This window comes from Ascaphus truei, chromosome 10 (genome assembly GCF_040206685.1).
Source record: "Ascaphus truei isolate aAscTru1 chromosome 10, aAscTru1.hap1, whole genome shotgun sequence".
NCBI lineage: Eukaryota > Metazoa > Chordata > Amphibia > Anura > Ascaphidae > Ascaphus > Ascaphus truei.
The window spans coordinates 22,252,306-22,269,543 of record NC_134492.1 but is presented as its reverse complement, the minus strand read 5'-3'; the positions used below and the strand labels follow the sequence as shown (position 1 = coordinate 22,269,543).

Sequence of the window (17,238 nt, the reverse complement as noted above, 5' to 3'; positions counted from 1 at the left end):
GCCTATCTTTAGATTGTTTGCGGCCTCATGCATCATAACAATGTGACATGTCCCAGAGATAACTACCTCGTCTATTAGCAATGCCTCCACCACCTCGCTCTTTCCCCATGCACTGGTTTGATGCTGAAGTACCAATTGAGATAGTAGTAGAAGATGCAGTTATGCATCTATTAGGAGTACCCTTATCCTTACTACTCCCCAGTGATGGTTTTGTGCTTTCATTTTCTCTTTGCATTGTGCTACTGTGTGCTTCCCCCTGGGCATACATTCTTTCATTTGTTCCTTGAAGCGAGGGTCTACAAAAGATGCCCAGAAGAGATTACTCATTCGTTTTTACGGATACTATACAGGCTGCAACCTGCATATAGGCTATCAAACACCTTCACTACTGAAATGGAAAGGAATGCATCGCAAAATGTTACTTGCTGTGAAAGCGTTCGAGCATTCGGTACCCAGATCATAGATGTTGGAGTTAAAGAGTTTTCCAGCCAAAGACCCAGGAATTTGTTAAACAGATATTGAACGGGACTTTGAGTTGCTGCTCCCTCTGGCAACCCAGAGGTTAAAAGAAGGATCACACTGCCCATAAACACTAAGGAAGGTGGCATCTGCCTCATTATCGGCAGCCTTGGCATGATGGGCCACTGGTTATTTACTCAATAGATAAGAACACTGTCCCCCATAAAACAGCTCCTCTCCCTGTTGCTCTCATCCCTCCCTCCCTTCAGCTTCTCAGTTGAGTGATGCCACCAGTGAGGCAGAGTCACAACTTTTGGAATTGGATTAAATGGAGAACAATGCAGTGGTGAAAAAACTGTCACTGTGATTAATGCTGTAGCCTGCTCAGCGTCTCACCATTGCCTGGCAGAGATTTCTGCAAACAAGAAACGAGCATAGTGCTCAAGTCACCATACCTCGTTGATTTAACAATGGAATCATGTTTATCAGGGTCAGCCAGTCAGCCATGCAACTTCACTCATCTAATGTGAGTGAGGTTGGGTTCCTAGTAGGGGGGGAAGGTTGTACAATATAGAATGAGCACTCCTTGTGTGCATCCAAACTGCTAGCTAGGGGCTTCTACATACAGTATATACTGCAGCACTTGTAAAGTGGAAAATTAGGGCTGATATATAAACCAGTTCTTTAAAAAAAATCCTGATTCTGATGGCCATTCGTTGAAGTCCAAGAAATGGAAGACTCAACTGAAATGTTTAAACGATCTGGCGTGCGTGCGTCTCAGAACAGCGCCGGTGTGAAGGGAACACAGACGTAATATTTTTTTTTATGTTTTCCAATCTTAAGAGAGAGAAAAAAGGAGAAGTTAGATTTTCACCTCTGCTATGAGCCGGCCTCCCATGACATAGTTTTCTTGGCCTGCCTTGCCTATCCTCTCCTGCCTCATTTAAAGCAGTTCTATTGCTCTCAGAGATGGAAGTATCATTAAAGCCTATGTGTACCTGAGCTGTCTGGTGTGTTCAGGCACTTGCTCGACATCTTCCTGATATTTTCCTTGATGGTTTAACAAGTATTTCCCAACGGAGCTTCCTGGTATTATTCAAAAATGAGACGTCGGGGTTATCTGTCAAAGTTTTCCAGCTGAAAGTACTGGTGCAAAAAACAGCCCCAGATTTATTGAAGAATAACATCACATTTTCTTGTAGTAGGCGTCTTTTCTTTGATATTTTATGCTGGGGTTTTTTTTTTTTTGCAGAGACTTTGATCAGAAGCCCCTTAGAGTGTTGTCTGAACATCAAAGTTACAGTTCTATTTACATCATCTCAGCTGATTACGTGTCCCTATACAAAACCCATGTCTGCCCTGCATGGCATATTACCTGCAAACCATTGGCTGTGTTTAATTATTTTAGATGTGATCAGTTTTAAAATTTCAGCCTAAATCTGCTTTATTCTGGATGTCGAAATTCAAAACGATATGTCCACGTTCGTGCGTGCTGGAGAAGGAAAGAAAATCTTGGGAAAAACAGTGCATTAAGCCAATCTTAGGGAGAAGGAGTGGCTCAGTGAGTAAAGTGAGTAAAGACATTGACTGGCACTGAGTTTGAACAGGGGAGCCTGGTTCAATTCCCGGTGTCGGCTCCTTGTGACCTTGGGCAAGTCACTTTATCTCCCTGTGCCTCAGGCATCAAAAACATAAATTGTAAGCTTCACAGGGCAGGGACCTGTGTCTGCAAAATGTATCTGTAAAGCACTACGTAAAACTAGCAGCGCTATACAAGAACATGCTATTATTATTATAATCTTGCCCTAAAACTGTTTCTCACAGGCACTTTTTAACAGGATTTATTTTAGTGTGGATTTGTTCTCCATACTCATCCTCTTGATTTAAGAAGTAATTACAAACAAGAGTAACCAGGAGCCCGTATTATGATGAGACATGTGCGATACCCCTAAAGCATTACCAATAAAGATGGGATGTACGGATGCTTGTGTGTGGACATTATTTTTTCCCTCGGTGCAGCACAAATCTCCATCAGGAGATGGATTACTGGTCCCTCTGGCAGAGAGATGGTTAACTAGTTCCTTACATTTGATGCTGCCGCATGACAAAGGAGTTCCACATCCAGCTCGTCTGAAAATAAAGGGGTTAAATAAAATCGACAACAACAATGTGCAATTAAAATTGATATTCCAGTTGGGGGAGTTTGCAAAATTGGGCCAAAACCAGAGCGTGAGACCCCTGCTGTAGGAAGAGGAGAGAGCATGGGGACAGCAGAATTAAGCATTGTGTTACTGTAACTCTGCTCCCCAACCTTTTACACTGCACAGCCTGCTACAAGATATATGTTCTGTGAACCCCTAATTAATAAATCTTAATAATACCAACAACTGTGTGAGCGATTGCAGTATAGTGTCATGAACTTGTAGGGGAAACACACACTTAATAAGGCCCCAAACTGCACCTCAGTTCGTGCACACAGCATGGGGGGGGTATAACTGTCAATCACTGCGGGAACCTCCAAAGTCACGACGCACAATTTCTTGCCTCTGTAGATGCAAAGCATTGTGGGGAGTGACTTTGGAGTGACGGCTATAGCAGCCACACATGCTAAGGTGCAGTTTGGTTCCTTACTAAGTCTGCAGCCCCCACACGGGCTCAGGAACTCCTTATACTGCCTGGGATTCGCCCTTATACACTATATTATTTTGATAATGATATCAAATGTTAGGAATTATTGTGTTAAGAAATCACAACTTGGATTTGTGATGTAGTCCCGGAAGGTGATGCATTGCAAAAAAATACAACTGTTGGCTCTTGATATCATGCAGCATTGTATTAGGTTTTATCATTCATTACACCACGCAGCATACTCTGCCCTAATTTTATCAGAGTCCAAGATGAAATAACCCTTCCCGTGTTAACTCTCTATCTGCTGCAGGCTTCTTCTACACTTTGCTCGTTAGTTCAGTGTCTTATAGTTACCGCAAACTGCAGGGTTCAGCATGGAACAGACACAGTTTAATTCTGCATTGTTATTCATTCATATTTTAATAAAGCCCTGTAGGAAAGAGAGGCAGCAGCTTGTGGTTAGATGCAGTTCAACGGGACCTTTTTTTTCCTGTGTGAATACAAAATGAAAACGTTACCAGCTCAAATCCATGCCACCCCAAAAAGAACCCATAGCACCATATAATGATTATGACTAATTCTGCACACCGTCTGTCACCTAATACCTTCTTGAATTTGCCTAGCTCGAAACCTCATCTACGTGGCATCCAAACAACACATTTTATTAGCATTTTTAATTCCTTTTGTCAAAATCAGATTGTAACCGCTGCAGATAAGGGGGTTATCCTGTATGTCTCAGCCCTGCATGCACGAATATAACCAGATTACATTGTGAGCTACCCAGGCCAGGAGAACACGCTCACATGTCTCTGCTCACGGCTGTAGCACTCACACATGTATTGATCTTGTATGTTTAACCAATACTTCATTCAGCAAGCCCCCTGGCGCTGAAAGAGTTAATAAACCCTCGCGCCCCCCCCCCCCCCCTTGCCTGGTCAGGCTTTTCTTAACTCCAGGATAAGTGGGGGGCTCACAAAGTAAATAGACCTGATGAGAATGCTGCTGAGATGTAATGATTTACATAGACACGCAGAAGCTTCATCCCAATGGTTCATACACTCTCCACCTCATTAGCACTTTATCTTACAGGCATAACTGATCAGCAATAAAATGTGACAACCTCCTATGATTTGTGCTGTTGACCTGCCTGGTAAAGGTCATCGGACATGTTGCTAGTTTTTTTTCTTTTGTTACTTAATTACGACTCTGAGATCAAAGTGTGAAAACTCCTCTGACCTTTGATCCATAATGAACGAAGCTCTCGTTTTTCCTAATAAACTGGCAGATTCTGTGCAGGTCATTTAGTAATTCACTGGATACGTCCTTCACGACACGCGGGCCCACGACAGCCTTTACTTGACCCTGAGCAGAGTGCGGACGTGGGCACCCCCACATTGTTGAATGGGGAAAGGGGGTTATTGTTGAAGTATTGTTCAGCATCGGGGGGGGGGGGGAGGTATTCGCGGGGGCCCTCAGTAGCTGCTGGGCCGGCGGAGGCGAGAGGTACTGCCCAGCTGGTGGACGATGACAAACCTCAAGCCGGTACTGGCCAGGCGAGCACCCGGATCCTCCGGGCTCTGAACAGATGTCCCAGCTCTCCCCCCTCACCCCCCCTTCGAAGGCCTTGTCAGCAATGCATTGGAGGCTAAAGGGTTAATAGTGAAATCCCAAAATGCCAGCGATATGTTTAAGGGGTTAATTAGGGGTATCTCATGCATTTTGTTTTTATCAAATTAAGTAATTTTTTTAAATAGATTATTATTTTTTTTAACGTTCGTTTGTAAACATGTTGAGCTGAAATATGGGACTACTTCGCTCTCCCCTAGCTGTTCCCTTTTGTGTGTTTAACAAGAGTTTGCTCTGGCAAAACTCCCCTCGATAGGAAACAAATTGATTGACAAACACTCCTTCGTTCAGACACCCTGAAGAAAAAGTTTTTGTTCTTAATTTTTAAAAGAAACAGGAGCAGCCAAATCTTTGCTTTTATCATAGTTACATACGTTTAACAAATAATTAGCAAATTGCAAAACATTGGGGTTTTTTTGGTGGGCTACCAGATGTTGCACCTTTAACTTATGGTAATAACCCAATTCCTAAAATCTGCATAGCCATTTGTCCATTGAAGAAAGGAAACTCTTAAATGCCTCATGGTCATAATTGACTTTAGGGAAAATATAATATGAGGGTAACCTAACTCCTGCATTCCCCAGCAGCATGTACTCTTATCAGGTTGACATTAGATTTACACATGGTCGGCACGTCGGAGAAGGTTACAAAGTACGCAGTTATAGGTGGAGGTAAATAAAATCCTTAATCCTTATGGCTCATGTTACCACTTTTTTTTATATATCCCTGAAGAAGTTGATAACGAAACGCGTAGGATGTGTTTTATGGCGCTAACACCTCTATTAGGCTGAGTCCCCGCTAGCGCTGAGCGGGCGGGGCTTGCCGCGGTTACTTACATATATAGATATATGTAAGTCTCCGCTCACGCGGTGCACGGGCACACACGCTCACCAGCGCTCGGCAATTATGATAACAAAAAAAACTAACTTTCCAGCGCGCTCAATGCCCCCCCCCCCCCCCACGCACGCATAATTGCCAGGACACCCGGTGCTCATGCTTTGCGTCTCTCCAAACATGAGCGCGCTCAGCACCAGCAGGGACTCAGCCTTAATGTGTGAGCGCTTTTGAGCTTCATTACGCTATTATTGCCAGCGTTCCTTTGTTTTCCACTGTTCTACCCCGAATTACATCCGACGATCACTCTATGAGGCGGATCGATTGACGTCTATCGGGCGACTACAGGAAACCTTGTGCAGAACTCAATAGCGGTTTAAGAAAGCAGTGTTAAACTTTGGTGAGAAGTCCTGAGGGTACTAAACTCAAGCGGCTGCCGAGTGGTGTATTTTATACACAATCAGGCCATATATCCGGAACACAGACGGTGTCGGGAAGCTGGGACGGTTGTCCGTGGTTGACGGGTTCCCGATTACCAGTGAATACTGGATCCTGCTGTCGTTTGGAGGAGTAACCTGTGTGAACGCTGACTCAGGTTGGTAACATTTGCCAAAATTCATGTACCCACTTTTTTTTCTCAATATAATTGATTACACTACGAGTTGTGCGCTGTTTGTTCTTTTTTCCTCATGTTACCTCTACCTGGAAAAAGAATGTAACTTCTTGAGTGCATTATTAATCTCAGATTCAGAGGTTACAGGGCAAAGGCCTTTGTGTAGGGACCCTAATAACTGCTGTACATTCCCCAGCTGCAGATGTATAACCTTCTCTCGTACAGGGCTGTTTTTCACTTTATCAGGAGCTGCTCAGAGTGCAGAGTTCTGCATTAAGCATCTTTCCGACACAATCAATACACCGTACAAATGGCCATGCGGAATGTCACTCGGCCTGAATTATATTTCCAGACACTTCACCTGTTTGACAAAGTAAAAGATGCTGCTTTTGTTCTCCACTGAAAATCCAGAAACACTCCACAACACACGTCAGGCCTGTCGCGTTCTCTCCCTGACATGTCTGCCAGCTTGTTAACAAGCTGCAAAGCAGAAAGGAAAATAGAAACAGAAAGAGAAGTGTAGACAGCTTCAGTCTACATAGCGAGGGCTTTCCAGGGGTAGGAGCTGTTTGATGGAACAGTGCACCAAGACCAGCACTGTGTGACTTTAGGAATGTCACTTTATTGGGTGCCACATTAGATTTAGGCTTGGCGTTGAGTTTTCTGCCTTCTCTCCTGTATCCATAGCAAACATGCTTGGTTTAGTCCTGCGATGGAGAGTTGGAATGTTGCTGCATTCTACTGCTATGTGATATTATAGTGATATCAGTAAACAGCATCTTCTCTGAATATTCTGATACGCCGCCTCACTCCCATCTCTCTCGTCTATTAGCAATTTAGATTGTAAGTTTATATTTTTCGTGTACACGACCCTGTCATTGAATTTCGTATGCAACCTGACATCTTAAAAATGCCAGCCGGTGATCGCAAGCCCAAAAGGGCAAATTGCTCATTTATTTGACTTTGCACTTCCTTACTGCAGGTATCACTGTACATGCATAGAAAAATAATGTCGAGAATCTTTATACCAACAGCATAAGTTTGAGGCCGATACAGTTTTTGGGGGACTGTTTGATGTACGTATGTACATGGGCTTGGAGATCCATGGAGCTAGGTGTCTAAAGTGAAGGATGTCCATAGGACCCTAATAGGCAACAGAGGTCAATAATGCATCAGTTCCATTACAGTATAAACAAAACAAGTGATTTGTTACAGAGCCACAGAAATGAAGAAATTAAAGGGAACACTTCTAAATGATGAGATGTCTTGTTTTCTGTTTAAAGACACGGGCCCTTTTTTAAAAGGCTGTGAAGCGGTCTTCTCTGTGCTACAGAACAATTCAGTTACTATGAAATTATTTGGACTTCTGCAGCCCACCACTGTACCTTTAGAACTACTATTTGGCTAATCTACCTAACCCTACCTAGTAACATTGACCATGAGTCACCCGAGTTAAAACCCACGAATAGGTTTTTAAAAAAACTTACAGCAGAAGCCAAACGTTTAAGGGCGAAAACAAAAGAGAAAGTCCCTAAAACCTCAGTCACTTTAAAGGTGGTGAATGTAACTGCAATGTGTCTCTTCAGTAACGCCCCACTTGATGAGTAGACAGAGGGAACAATACCATTTCCAAGGAGTTATTTGAGCTCAGTGTCAGCCGCTTTCAGAACATTACCAGAGAATCCTACACAAAGTCAGAGGCACTAAAGAAGAGAAGAGGGACGCTTGCTATGGGGTCACAAAATGATGCTCTGTACATCCCATATTTCAGTCCGGCAAATGGTTATCAAAGGATTTGCTGTATTGATTTGATTCTTCAGCTAAACGGCCTTTTTCTGCTGCACAAATTGTCCCAGAACCCCAAGTGTCATAAATGGAAAAACTAGCAGTGAATTATTTAAAGCCCCAGTAGAGAACATGAAGCCATTCAGGAGAAATTCCACGCAGGACGCCTGCAGTTCAGTAATGCATCGTTGTTATTTTCCTAACAAATTACACACTTGTATATTAAAAATATATAGAAATATGCTACAGATAAATAAATGATTTTACTGAACACACGCAGCCTCTTAGCTATGCTTACAGATCCTTGGCTGACCTGCCTTGTTGATTTAATGTGTCACCTCCTTGTCCACTAACCTTGTCCACTAACCTTGTCCGATTGCTAATCGGATAGTCCTTCCTTCCCACTACAACGTGATGGTTAATATTCTGCAGCCGGTTTAAGGAAAACTGTGGGACACGTATTGTGGAGACACATGTATTCCTTGTTTGGAAGGAGTAAAGGACATTGGGGTGGCTGGTAAAAGATTAGTGGGTTGGAAGTGTATAGATCAGGAGTGGCCAACTCCAGTCTTCAGGGCCAGCAAAAGGTCAGGGTTTCAAGATATCCCTGCTTCAGCACAGATGGCCCAATCAGCCACCTGTGCTGAATCAAGGACTGATTGAGCAACCTTTGCAGGGGCAGGGTTATCCTGAAAACCTGACCCGTTGGTGTCCCCTGAGGACTGGAGTTGGCCACCCCTGATATAAATAAACTCTTAGGTGTCCTTTTCTTTTTTTTCCAACTTAAATGTTTTATTGTTTTTTTTTAGAGCAGAGATATACAGAAATAAAACATCAGAGTGGGTATTGGGGGGAGGGGAAGTGGGCGGTTGGGGTACATGAAAAAGGGTGTTGGCAGGGGGAGGGAGGGGGACAGCACATCAGTGAAACATCGGTGTACGGTACATTATATACAGAATGTACCGTACATTCTTAGTTTGCGGACAGTCTGGGGAGGCTCCTAATCCTACCTCGGGGCCCATTTCTAAGGTGCCTGGATCATCGCATTCATTCAATTTAGCTGGCAATTCAAGTTAATACCAGGTGATCCCTTGGTATGACCCAACCTGTTTAGAGATTCAAAATGAGTAGTTTACAGACATAGGGCGTTTAAGTCCACGTATGGACTAACTGCGTAAAAAGTCCAGGGTAGCCAGACCTTTTGGAAGTTATTGCATGTCGTTCAGGAATCCCTAATATATGGGTTCAGTTCCCTCCAGGTGTCCAACAAATTTAGCGAAAGAAGGCGCCTTTTAAAAGCTTGGTCCTCCCCATAATGGTCTCCTGCAGAAGGAGAATGGCGGCCTCTTTTCTGAAGCCAGGGTCACGTTTGATGTGTGAATGGCTCCCGATAGCATTAACTCAGTTCCCTTTTAAATCACTCCAAGCCCTGTAATATTTCCTCCACTTTATTGGGAAAAGGCAGCAGGATACAGATACTTGTGGATGGTAGGTAGTGGTGATTATTAGTTAGAAACCGGTAAAAAGAGATGGCCTCACCATGGGGGATGAACAGAGAAGGGTCTTGTACTCACTGTCTCCTGGGTGGAAAAGGAAGTGAGGGGCAGTGTGGGTAAAGGAATAGTCTAGGGGCAGACTATCTCTGAACAAACAGGAGGGGGGGCAGACTAGCCCATTCTGGTGAGGATCTCAGAAACTGCAGTAGCAGCTCACTGATTCCATGCCGAGGCAAGAAATGCAACATTGTTGCAAGTTACACAGGCACAGTATGTGTGTGCAAACTCCATGCAGCTGGGAATAAGATCTGACAGGCAGAAGCTGCAAAGGAGAGAGGGAGGCGAGTCAGAAATGTAGTCCTTGTTCCATGACAGCCTCTATTTTTTGAGGTCCTTCAGTGCCATCCACCTCTTTTTAGGGCACTGCGAGCCTTTCACATTTAGCGTTAATACATTAAATGACATAGCGAGTTTGGTTTAACAACGCTAACCAGAACAAATACAGGGCCCTAGACTACACCACTGTCCAGCTAGCGTGCTTGTCACCTGATGGCTGTTCTGGGTTTTTAGGGACAGGGGTAGGACGGAGGGAGGGGGCAAAACAGAGAAAATGGAAAAAACTGAAGAAAGAAAAAAAGCGTGCGCATGGATGTGTTTCTAGACGATCCTAATGCTCACCTGCCCGTGGGAAGAAAATTTGGGGTGGGGGGAGATGTTCCTTTCTTGGAGTAGCGTCCTTCTTACCTTGTGTATGTGAACACTTACTATTTGTATGTTATTATGTCATTATCTCGCTGCCTTATTTGGTAACATGCTCATTTCCAGGAAGAGCTCTCAACATGAAACACCGCTTTAAGGCATTCCTGTCATGTACTGTAGGAAGGCCAACAAGAAACGAGGGTTCCTATACGCATTGTATGTATAGTGTGGAGATGTCATATAAGTGCAATAAGGTACATAAGGCATTTACAATAATCATCCACATCTGATGGTAATGTAACCCCTAAAGTGAATAAAAGCTAGGAAATGCTTTAATTGCGCTCAATTCATTACTGGCTCTTCCAGCAGAGGGGTTTGGTGTCTTGCCCCCCAGCTTTGATAAATGATCTCTTTATGCAAAGGTCCTGTACCCTTGCCCTGACTGTGCAAATGCCTCTAATGACTTGGCTCCCGTGTTTCCCTACACTAAATGGAAGGTCACGCTGTGTGGTAAAGTAACTCGCTTCCAAGCTACACCACCAACCAGTACATCATCATGACATGGACATCAGAGGCTGGGAGATGGAGAACTGACAACTCTCTCCATCTTTCAGGTGCAGGTCGGTGGAGTGGAAAGCTGAGTTGCTGGTAAAAGGATCTAAAGTCCTTGGCTTGGGTGTTTGAAGAACCTTTTCAGTCCTTATGGAAGGTGAAGACCGTGAATCCTGGATTGGGCTTTCATTTGTTTGTTCTGTGCTATTTCTCACACCTTGCCTAAACTTGTTCCAGTCTCTAAAATTGGTTTTCAACCTTTTTTGGTTAAGGAACCCTAGAATTAAATTCTGTGGAACCCCAACTCTCTCATCTCTCCCCCCTCCACTCCCTCTCAGACACTTCACATACACTCTCCTATATATATATATATATATATATACATATATACACACACAGTCCCCCTTATCAATACACATCTTCCCCCCCTTTACACTTTCCCACACATGCAAGCTCTCCCCCTTGCACACACGCTCCATGTTACATGTGCAAACCCGCCCCCCCATTACACACGCACTCCCCCTTACACACACTCTCGTACGCACGCTTTTTTTTTTTTTAAAGGGAGCTGCCGGCACGTGGGACAAATCTCTGCGGTGAGTTCTGGCGCCGACAGGAGCAAGTTGAGGAAAGATCTGTGACCGGGCCGATGCTTATCTGGGGAGCCGCCTGGTTTCTGCTGCTGGGCTTGGCGGCCATGGATCCCCAGGTGAAAAAATCACTCTATAATATCACACGGGATTTGTCCTGCAGATTCTGGTCAGGAATATGCAAATGACCATAAATACAGTAAGTCTTCAGCAGATAAGGAACACAGATGGGTTCCTATACAATATGCTTTGATGCAGTCTTCAAATGAATAGGACCAAAATCTTCTCCAGCATGGAATGGCGACCCAATAGCATGTTGAATAGGGGCCACAGTCTACTCATTATAATACGCAGCATTGCCTGAATAGTACATATACAGTTGGAAGCTGTATCCAATTAGGTCTTTCCATTTCATTTGTACTACTGGATTGGGATTAAATGCTATATTTTGCATGTGGCTGCTATGAAAGTGTCAAATAGAAAACGAAGATAGTGCAGGGCTAATGAATATTTAAATACTCTGTCAGAATTACTGCGCAGACACGTGGATACTTTCTATGTTTTATTCCACGGGGCTATTGTGGTTTTCTACATGTTGCTATGCAAGTGTAGATTTAAGCCAACGCCATACATCAGAAAACAAATACTGGCGTCAAAACCTTCAGCACGGGAAGAGGTGCAGTAACTGAAGGGCCACATAGAACATAGTGGCAACGCCCACTACTAGGTACCATTCAAAAAGTGTTATTCCATATATATAATGTTAGAACAAAAATGGAGGACAATTGGAGAGTCTTTCACACTTCAACTACTGCCTACTTAGCATTGCAGATAAATCTGACCTGAATATGAAGCATGCACACGGCCTCCTTGCAGAAAACACACACACACAGCACTCAAGCCATCAGGGTCTGCAAAAGCTTCAGTTCTTTTAGTTGTTTTCCGTTATTGAAGTGGCCTATTCACAGTGTGAACGATGGAACTGGACAATGACCAAGACCGCATGGTTTTGTCTTCACTTCTTTTTATTTTTCGTTTATTTTATTTATTTATTTCTCACTTAACTGGAGCGACAACACCCGCCGTGCATTCGATGGACCAGTAAGGACTTCGGCTCCATGTTTTTTCCCTGCTGCAGTTTGCCATGATATCACCGCATCTCGGAAATGGGACATTTCTTAAAGGGATTATCAGCCAAGTGAGGGGTAGGAGGCTAAGGAAGGAAACTCATGGAGGCAGGGGCACAACTAGACATGTTTAAAAAGGGCTAAGCTAACGTTTATGACCTTTTGAGGCATTAACAAAGCTTGTTTTAATAAGCTGTCCACAGTCTGTGCCAGCCTTGTGTTTGTCTCCATTTACCCACATACCCATTATCTTTTGAAAAAATGGACAAGAATGAAACATACATTTCTTCAAATAGTGGGAAATCCATGTTCGGTGACTCCAGTTAGACAGACACAAGGGACACAGCTGTTTATCAGTGACCATGAAGGGGACAGGAACATTACTGTAATTTGATTACCTTGCATGTATATCAGTGGGAGGCAACTTTTGGCTGCATGAGTCCTAAAACGATTAACATGTGACCCCTTCTGCCTGTGTCCAAAATCCCTAGTCTGCACCATTCTTCTAGGTCACATCCACTGATGGACACATTGGGCCGTATTCAAGCAGTGCTATTCCATGAGACACCTTAAGGCCCATTCTAGTGACTTGCTGGAAGGTGTCTTGTGGCATGACACCGATTAGTAAATATGGGCATTTGTCACAGGGACATGACATTTAATAGTAACATAACACGTCCAACATTGACTTAAATGCTACTTTTACATTGAAATGTCCAAGTTACTAAACTTTAGTTGCTGCTGTATCTAAGGGCTGCACATATGGCTGTTTTACTACAGTAGCTTGCCTTCCACTGGTGTAAATGAGCATACTGTAATACACGGACATTATCAACCACTTCCTCCTTGATTGAAGCTCGGGTTGTGTCCCCTTGCACAGCTGGAGTGAACAGGCTTTTTTTTAGAGGCTTGGATGAGTGTCAGCGAATACAGACATCACTTTACAAAAAAGTAAGCACAGCTCGTCTTTATGGCGATCCCCATTCATGCACACAGGGAAATCTGAAGGGAAAGCTTGACATACTGGGGGAGAAGGAAGAGTGTAACTAAATGTTCAATGTCCCCCCTCAAACAGACAGAAACTTATTCTTCTCTTACTGTGAATTACTCATTTGACCCACTGGATATTAGAAAGACCAGCAAAGCATTGCTGGCTAGCCTACTAGCCTAGCTAGCAGTAATGAGATTCTTGTATCAGAACAGAACATAAGCTTACCTCTTGGACACTTGGTTTCTCTTTATCCCTTGGCCCCTTTCAATGCACTGCACATTAATGTGTTGCAGATCCATATGGCATTGCTAGAGAAGGTTGCAGAGCCTGTCTACTGGTAGGGGGTTTAACAAGAACTCCACGTTTTTATTTGTGTCCTATAAAAGGAGATATACATAACGTGCCCTTTCTCACACTTGGGACAGCAGAGTGCAGTAGCGGGATGTGTTCTGCCCATACTAAAAGTCATTATATTTTCAGTTTGCGAAGTCGCATCCCAGCTGGTACAGTACTTTCTTTTATGGACTTCACAGAATCAGTGGTTCTGAGACTGAGGGGAATGAAGAGTCCCAAACTTTATCTGCTCTTTGTACAGAGATTCGCTGTACAAAACAAGCTAGACCAAGAGCAAAACAATGATGAAAATGTGCATTGGTCACCGACATATTTTAGTGCCACAATAATGCATGTATTTTAAAGATGAAATCTGTGTCACATTTCACATTGAAATTATGTTCACGTGTTCACATAGCAACACGTCTCCCAATATGATCACTCATTACCCTGTCCAAATGTACCCAATATAGTATTATGACCAGGGAACTGTCCTTCACATTCACTACCTCCGTCCAACAAAAAGCAGGCGTATCACACTTAATCTGTTATATCTTAACATTTATCAAATGTGTTGGGAGGAGAAATTTGCAAACTTGCCTTAATTCAGGGGTGCTCAACTCCAGTCCTCAAGCCTCCCAAAAGGTCAGGATTTCAGGATATCCCAGCTGCAGCACGTGGCTCAATTAGTCCCTGCTTCAGCACAGGTGGCTCAATCACAGGCTCAGTCTTCGACAGAGCCACTGATTGAGCCACTGTGCTGATGCTGGGCTGTCCTGAAAACCTGACCTTTTGGGGGGAGAGGGCGCTTGAGTACTGGAGTTGAGCACCCCCGCCTTAGTTGACTGATGGGCATACAGAGCAATACAATGCCGCAATGCAATGCTGGCCTCTCCAACGTTAAGTGGGTTAACCAACAAGTATTTAAGAGCAAACATGAGCAGTAAGAATGGATATATGAGAGCCTGTGGTGTTGTCAGGTAGAGCAATGAGGGATGTGTCTTTCTGAAGAAACCCACAGAGCAATAAGGGACTTCTGAACATGCGACACATGATGGCAGCAGGGAAGATACCCAATACGAGCACCTACAATAAAATGAAAGGGAGTTCTGTGCCCCATGTCGCCACTAGCAATGGCCAGTCTCACTCACACTCAGACCTGTTTATAGGGCCTACTACTTTCTCCAGTCGTATTATTTGTGTGTAACATGCAGTGGTGTGGGTGGAAAAGGTCTGAGTTAGAACCCCCTCCCCATTTCACCTATAGGAACAGTAATTTCCTCCAACCTACACCCAGTTATATATCAGCCCAATTACTTCTCCCCCAAGCAGTCTCACAATAACGTTAGATAACCTGCCTGTCTTCAGAGTTCCCCAAACAAGTCCAGCTCTTAGAAGCGGTCAATGGGAGCATTATCCATTTAAAAGGGATGTGCCTGCCAGTTTGGGTTTCTTAATCTAACGCCCTGATATAAACCTGCACAATCTGAACCGGTTTAGGAAATCTGAAGCCAGGTGACAACTTTATTTTATGTCCCCCCCTCCCAATGTTTTCCTATTCCTTCCCAAAACCGGGAGGGGTAAGGTTTAGGATGGATGTGGATTGGAGATGCTGCAGTATTTTAAGGGGTTGACAGAGAGGGGGCGGAGTGGCACGGTACATAGATGCAATGTATCAGATTTCCATGGTGGGTATTTACAGCCATGGCTCTTTTTTCTTGCCGGCAGTCAGTCCGTAACTATCAAGCTGTTGTGCCCCTCCGCCTTGAGTCCTGTATCTTGTCTGTCCTCCCATTGGAACACGCGGTAAGGGAAGCGCTACATGCAGCCTCCTGCCCCACTCCCGCCCCACAGCCCACCCCCCCATCCCCGCCTCCGAGGACATCAGATGCGCCTGGAGGTCTGCTTGAAGATGAAGCCTCGGTGAGCCAGCGTCTTCATGATGTTAGCGATGTTCCTGCAGTCATCTGAGGGTGAGAGAGAAAAACGTGTCATACAGCTATAGAAAAACAGCACTGTGACCACTTACACATACAACACCTCTGTTCATATACTGTATAGGGACTCCACAAGTCCTGATAGAGCATTCCATTAAACTGAATGTTCCTTTACTTACACTCCTTGTCCATCTCTATGTTCACACAGTGTGTAATAAAACAAAACATAACCCAGCTGAAGTCCTCTATAGACGTAGCTTGCACTTATATTGCACTTCTGTCCTCCTCAGCCCTCCACAGATTTAGTTTATGGTTTCTGATAACGCCGACACTGTAACTATATCTACATATGCCCTTCTGGTGTCGCCTGCTCTTTATGGATTTCTTAAAAGGACCACTGTGTATGGCAAGAGTGGCCAGTCCTCATGGGCCACCAGCAGCTTAAGTTTTAAGGATATCCCTGGCCATGGTAATGATAATTCAGTACTATAGTCAAATTAGTTACCCACACCTTCGTAGAGGTCCTGTAATAAATGTGAGTATTTATGGTTTCCCTGTAATGCCCACATTCTTAATGACCTTATAATAAAGGCCACTTTGTATAGTATTTTAATGATGCAAACTCTGTACGCCCATGCACATATTATTAGAGGGCCACCCATTCATCTCCTGAGCGCTGTTCATTTCCTTATTTATATATATTTTGAACTCTCCCATATCCCCCAAAGTCTGCACACACTGTGCAGAATGAGCAGGTTCTGGGGTTAAAGAGAAGAGGGATATTTGAAGAATGGGGGACGGGGGACGACGACAATGTTATTCACTGAAGGAGGAGGGCTGCACAGGCGGGACAACAGCAGCCTCTAAAATAGAACCCTGGCTTTAAATTGATTCCTGCTGTCTATATTTCATGTTGGAAATTGGCTTGTAAATCCATGTTTTGATCTATGGGGACCGTCTCCTTAAGAAAAAGCAAAAGTAAATGTGTAATTTCTCCCTTGACAGAACACGGCAGAGGCGGCCATCCTTCTTCCCTCTCCCCTCCGTTTTGGGACAGCTGCGTTCTGTCGGATTACCGCTTTTTCTTCCTCGCCCCCACGCCTTGATGTCTCCATTTCATTACGCCGCGGCCATTTATCAAGCTGTTACCGTAAGGGTGACTTTGCCAACTTGTGTGTGGCAGGCGGCGAGGCAGTGCCATGGTGTGTGTGTGTGTGTGTGTGTGTGATGCATGGGGAGGGAGAGGCACCATATGTAGGGAGAGGAGAAGGGACAGCAAAAGCAGCTTTAATAAGGGAGAAAAAAAAAATGAAAATGAATGTTCAGGGGGAGAGGAGGCTGTGTTCCTACTGATGTGTAAATGATAAAGAAGACTCCACATCCATCTCTTCCCTGTAAACCTGCAGAGTGCTTTATAATCAAGCCCAGGCGATAATAATGTGAAATTAGGTCTCTCTATCAAAGGGGGAGGCCTTTTAATCACGGCTTAAAGGGTGCGAGCGCTGTTTATCATAATTGAACTGTATCCGGGCTAATTGTGGCCATATTTCACTGTCTAGGAGACACAA

The 17,238-nt window shown here is 44.1% G+C and overlaps 1 protein-coding gene across 1 annotated transcript in view; it reads right to left on the bottom strand.

Moving 5' to 3' along the window:
* Nucleotides 1-12,289: 12,289 nt before the first annotated feature.
* Nucleotides 12,290-17,238, bottom strand: part of ERI3 (ERI1 exoribonuclease family member 3) — a 193,567-nt gene continuing 188,618 nt past the window's right edge. The window contains exon 8 of the mRNA XM_075616200.1: nucleotides 12,290-15,700. Coding sequence (XP_075472315.1) covers nucleotides 15,618-15,700 — 83 coding nt within the window. The 3' untranslated portion in view covers nucleotides 12,290-15,617. The remainder of the gene's footprint in view (nucleotides 15,701-17,238) is intronic.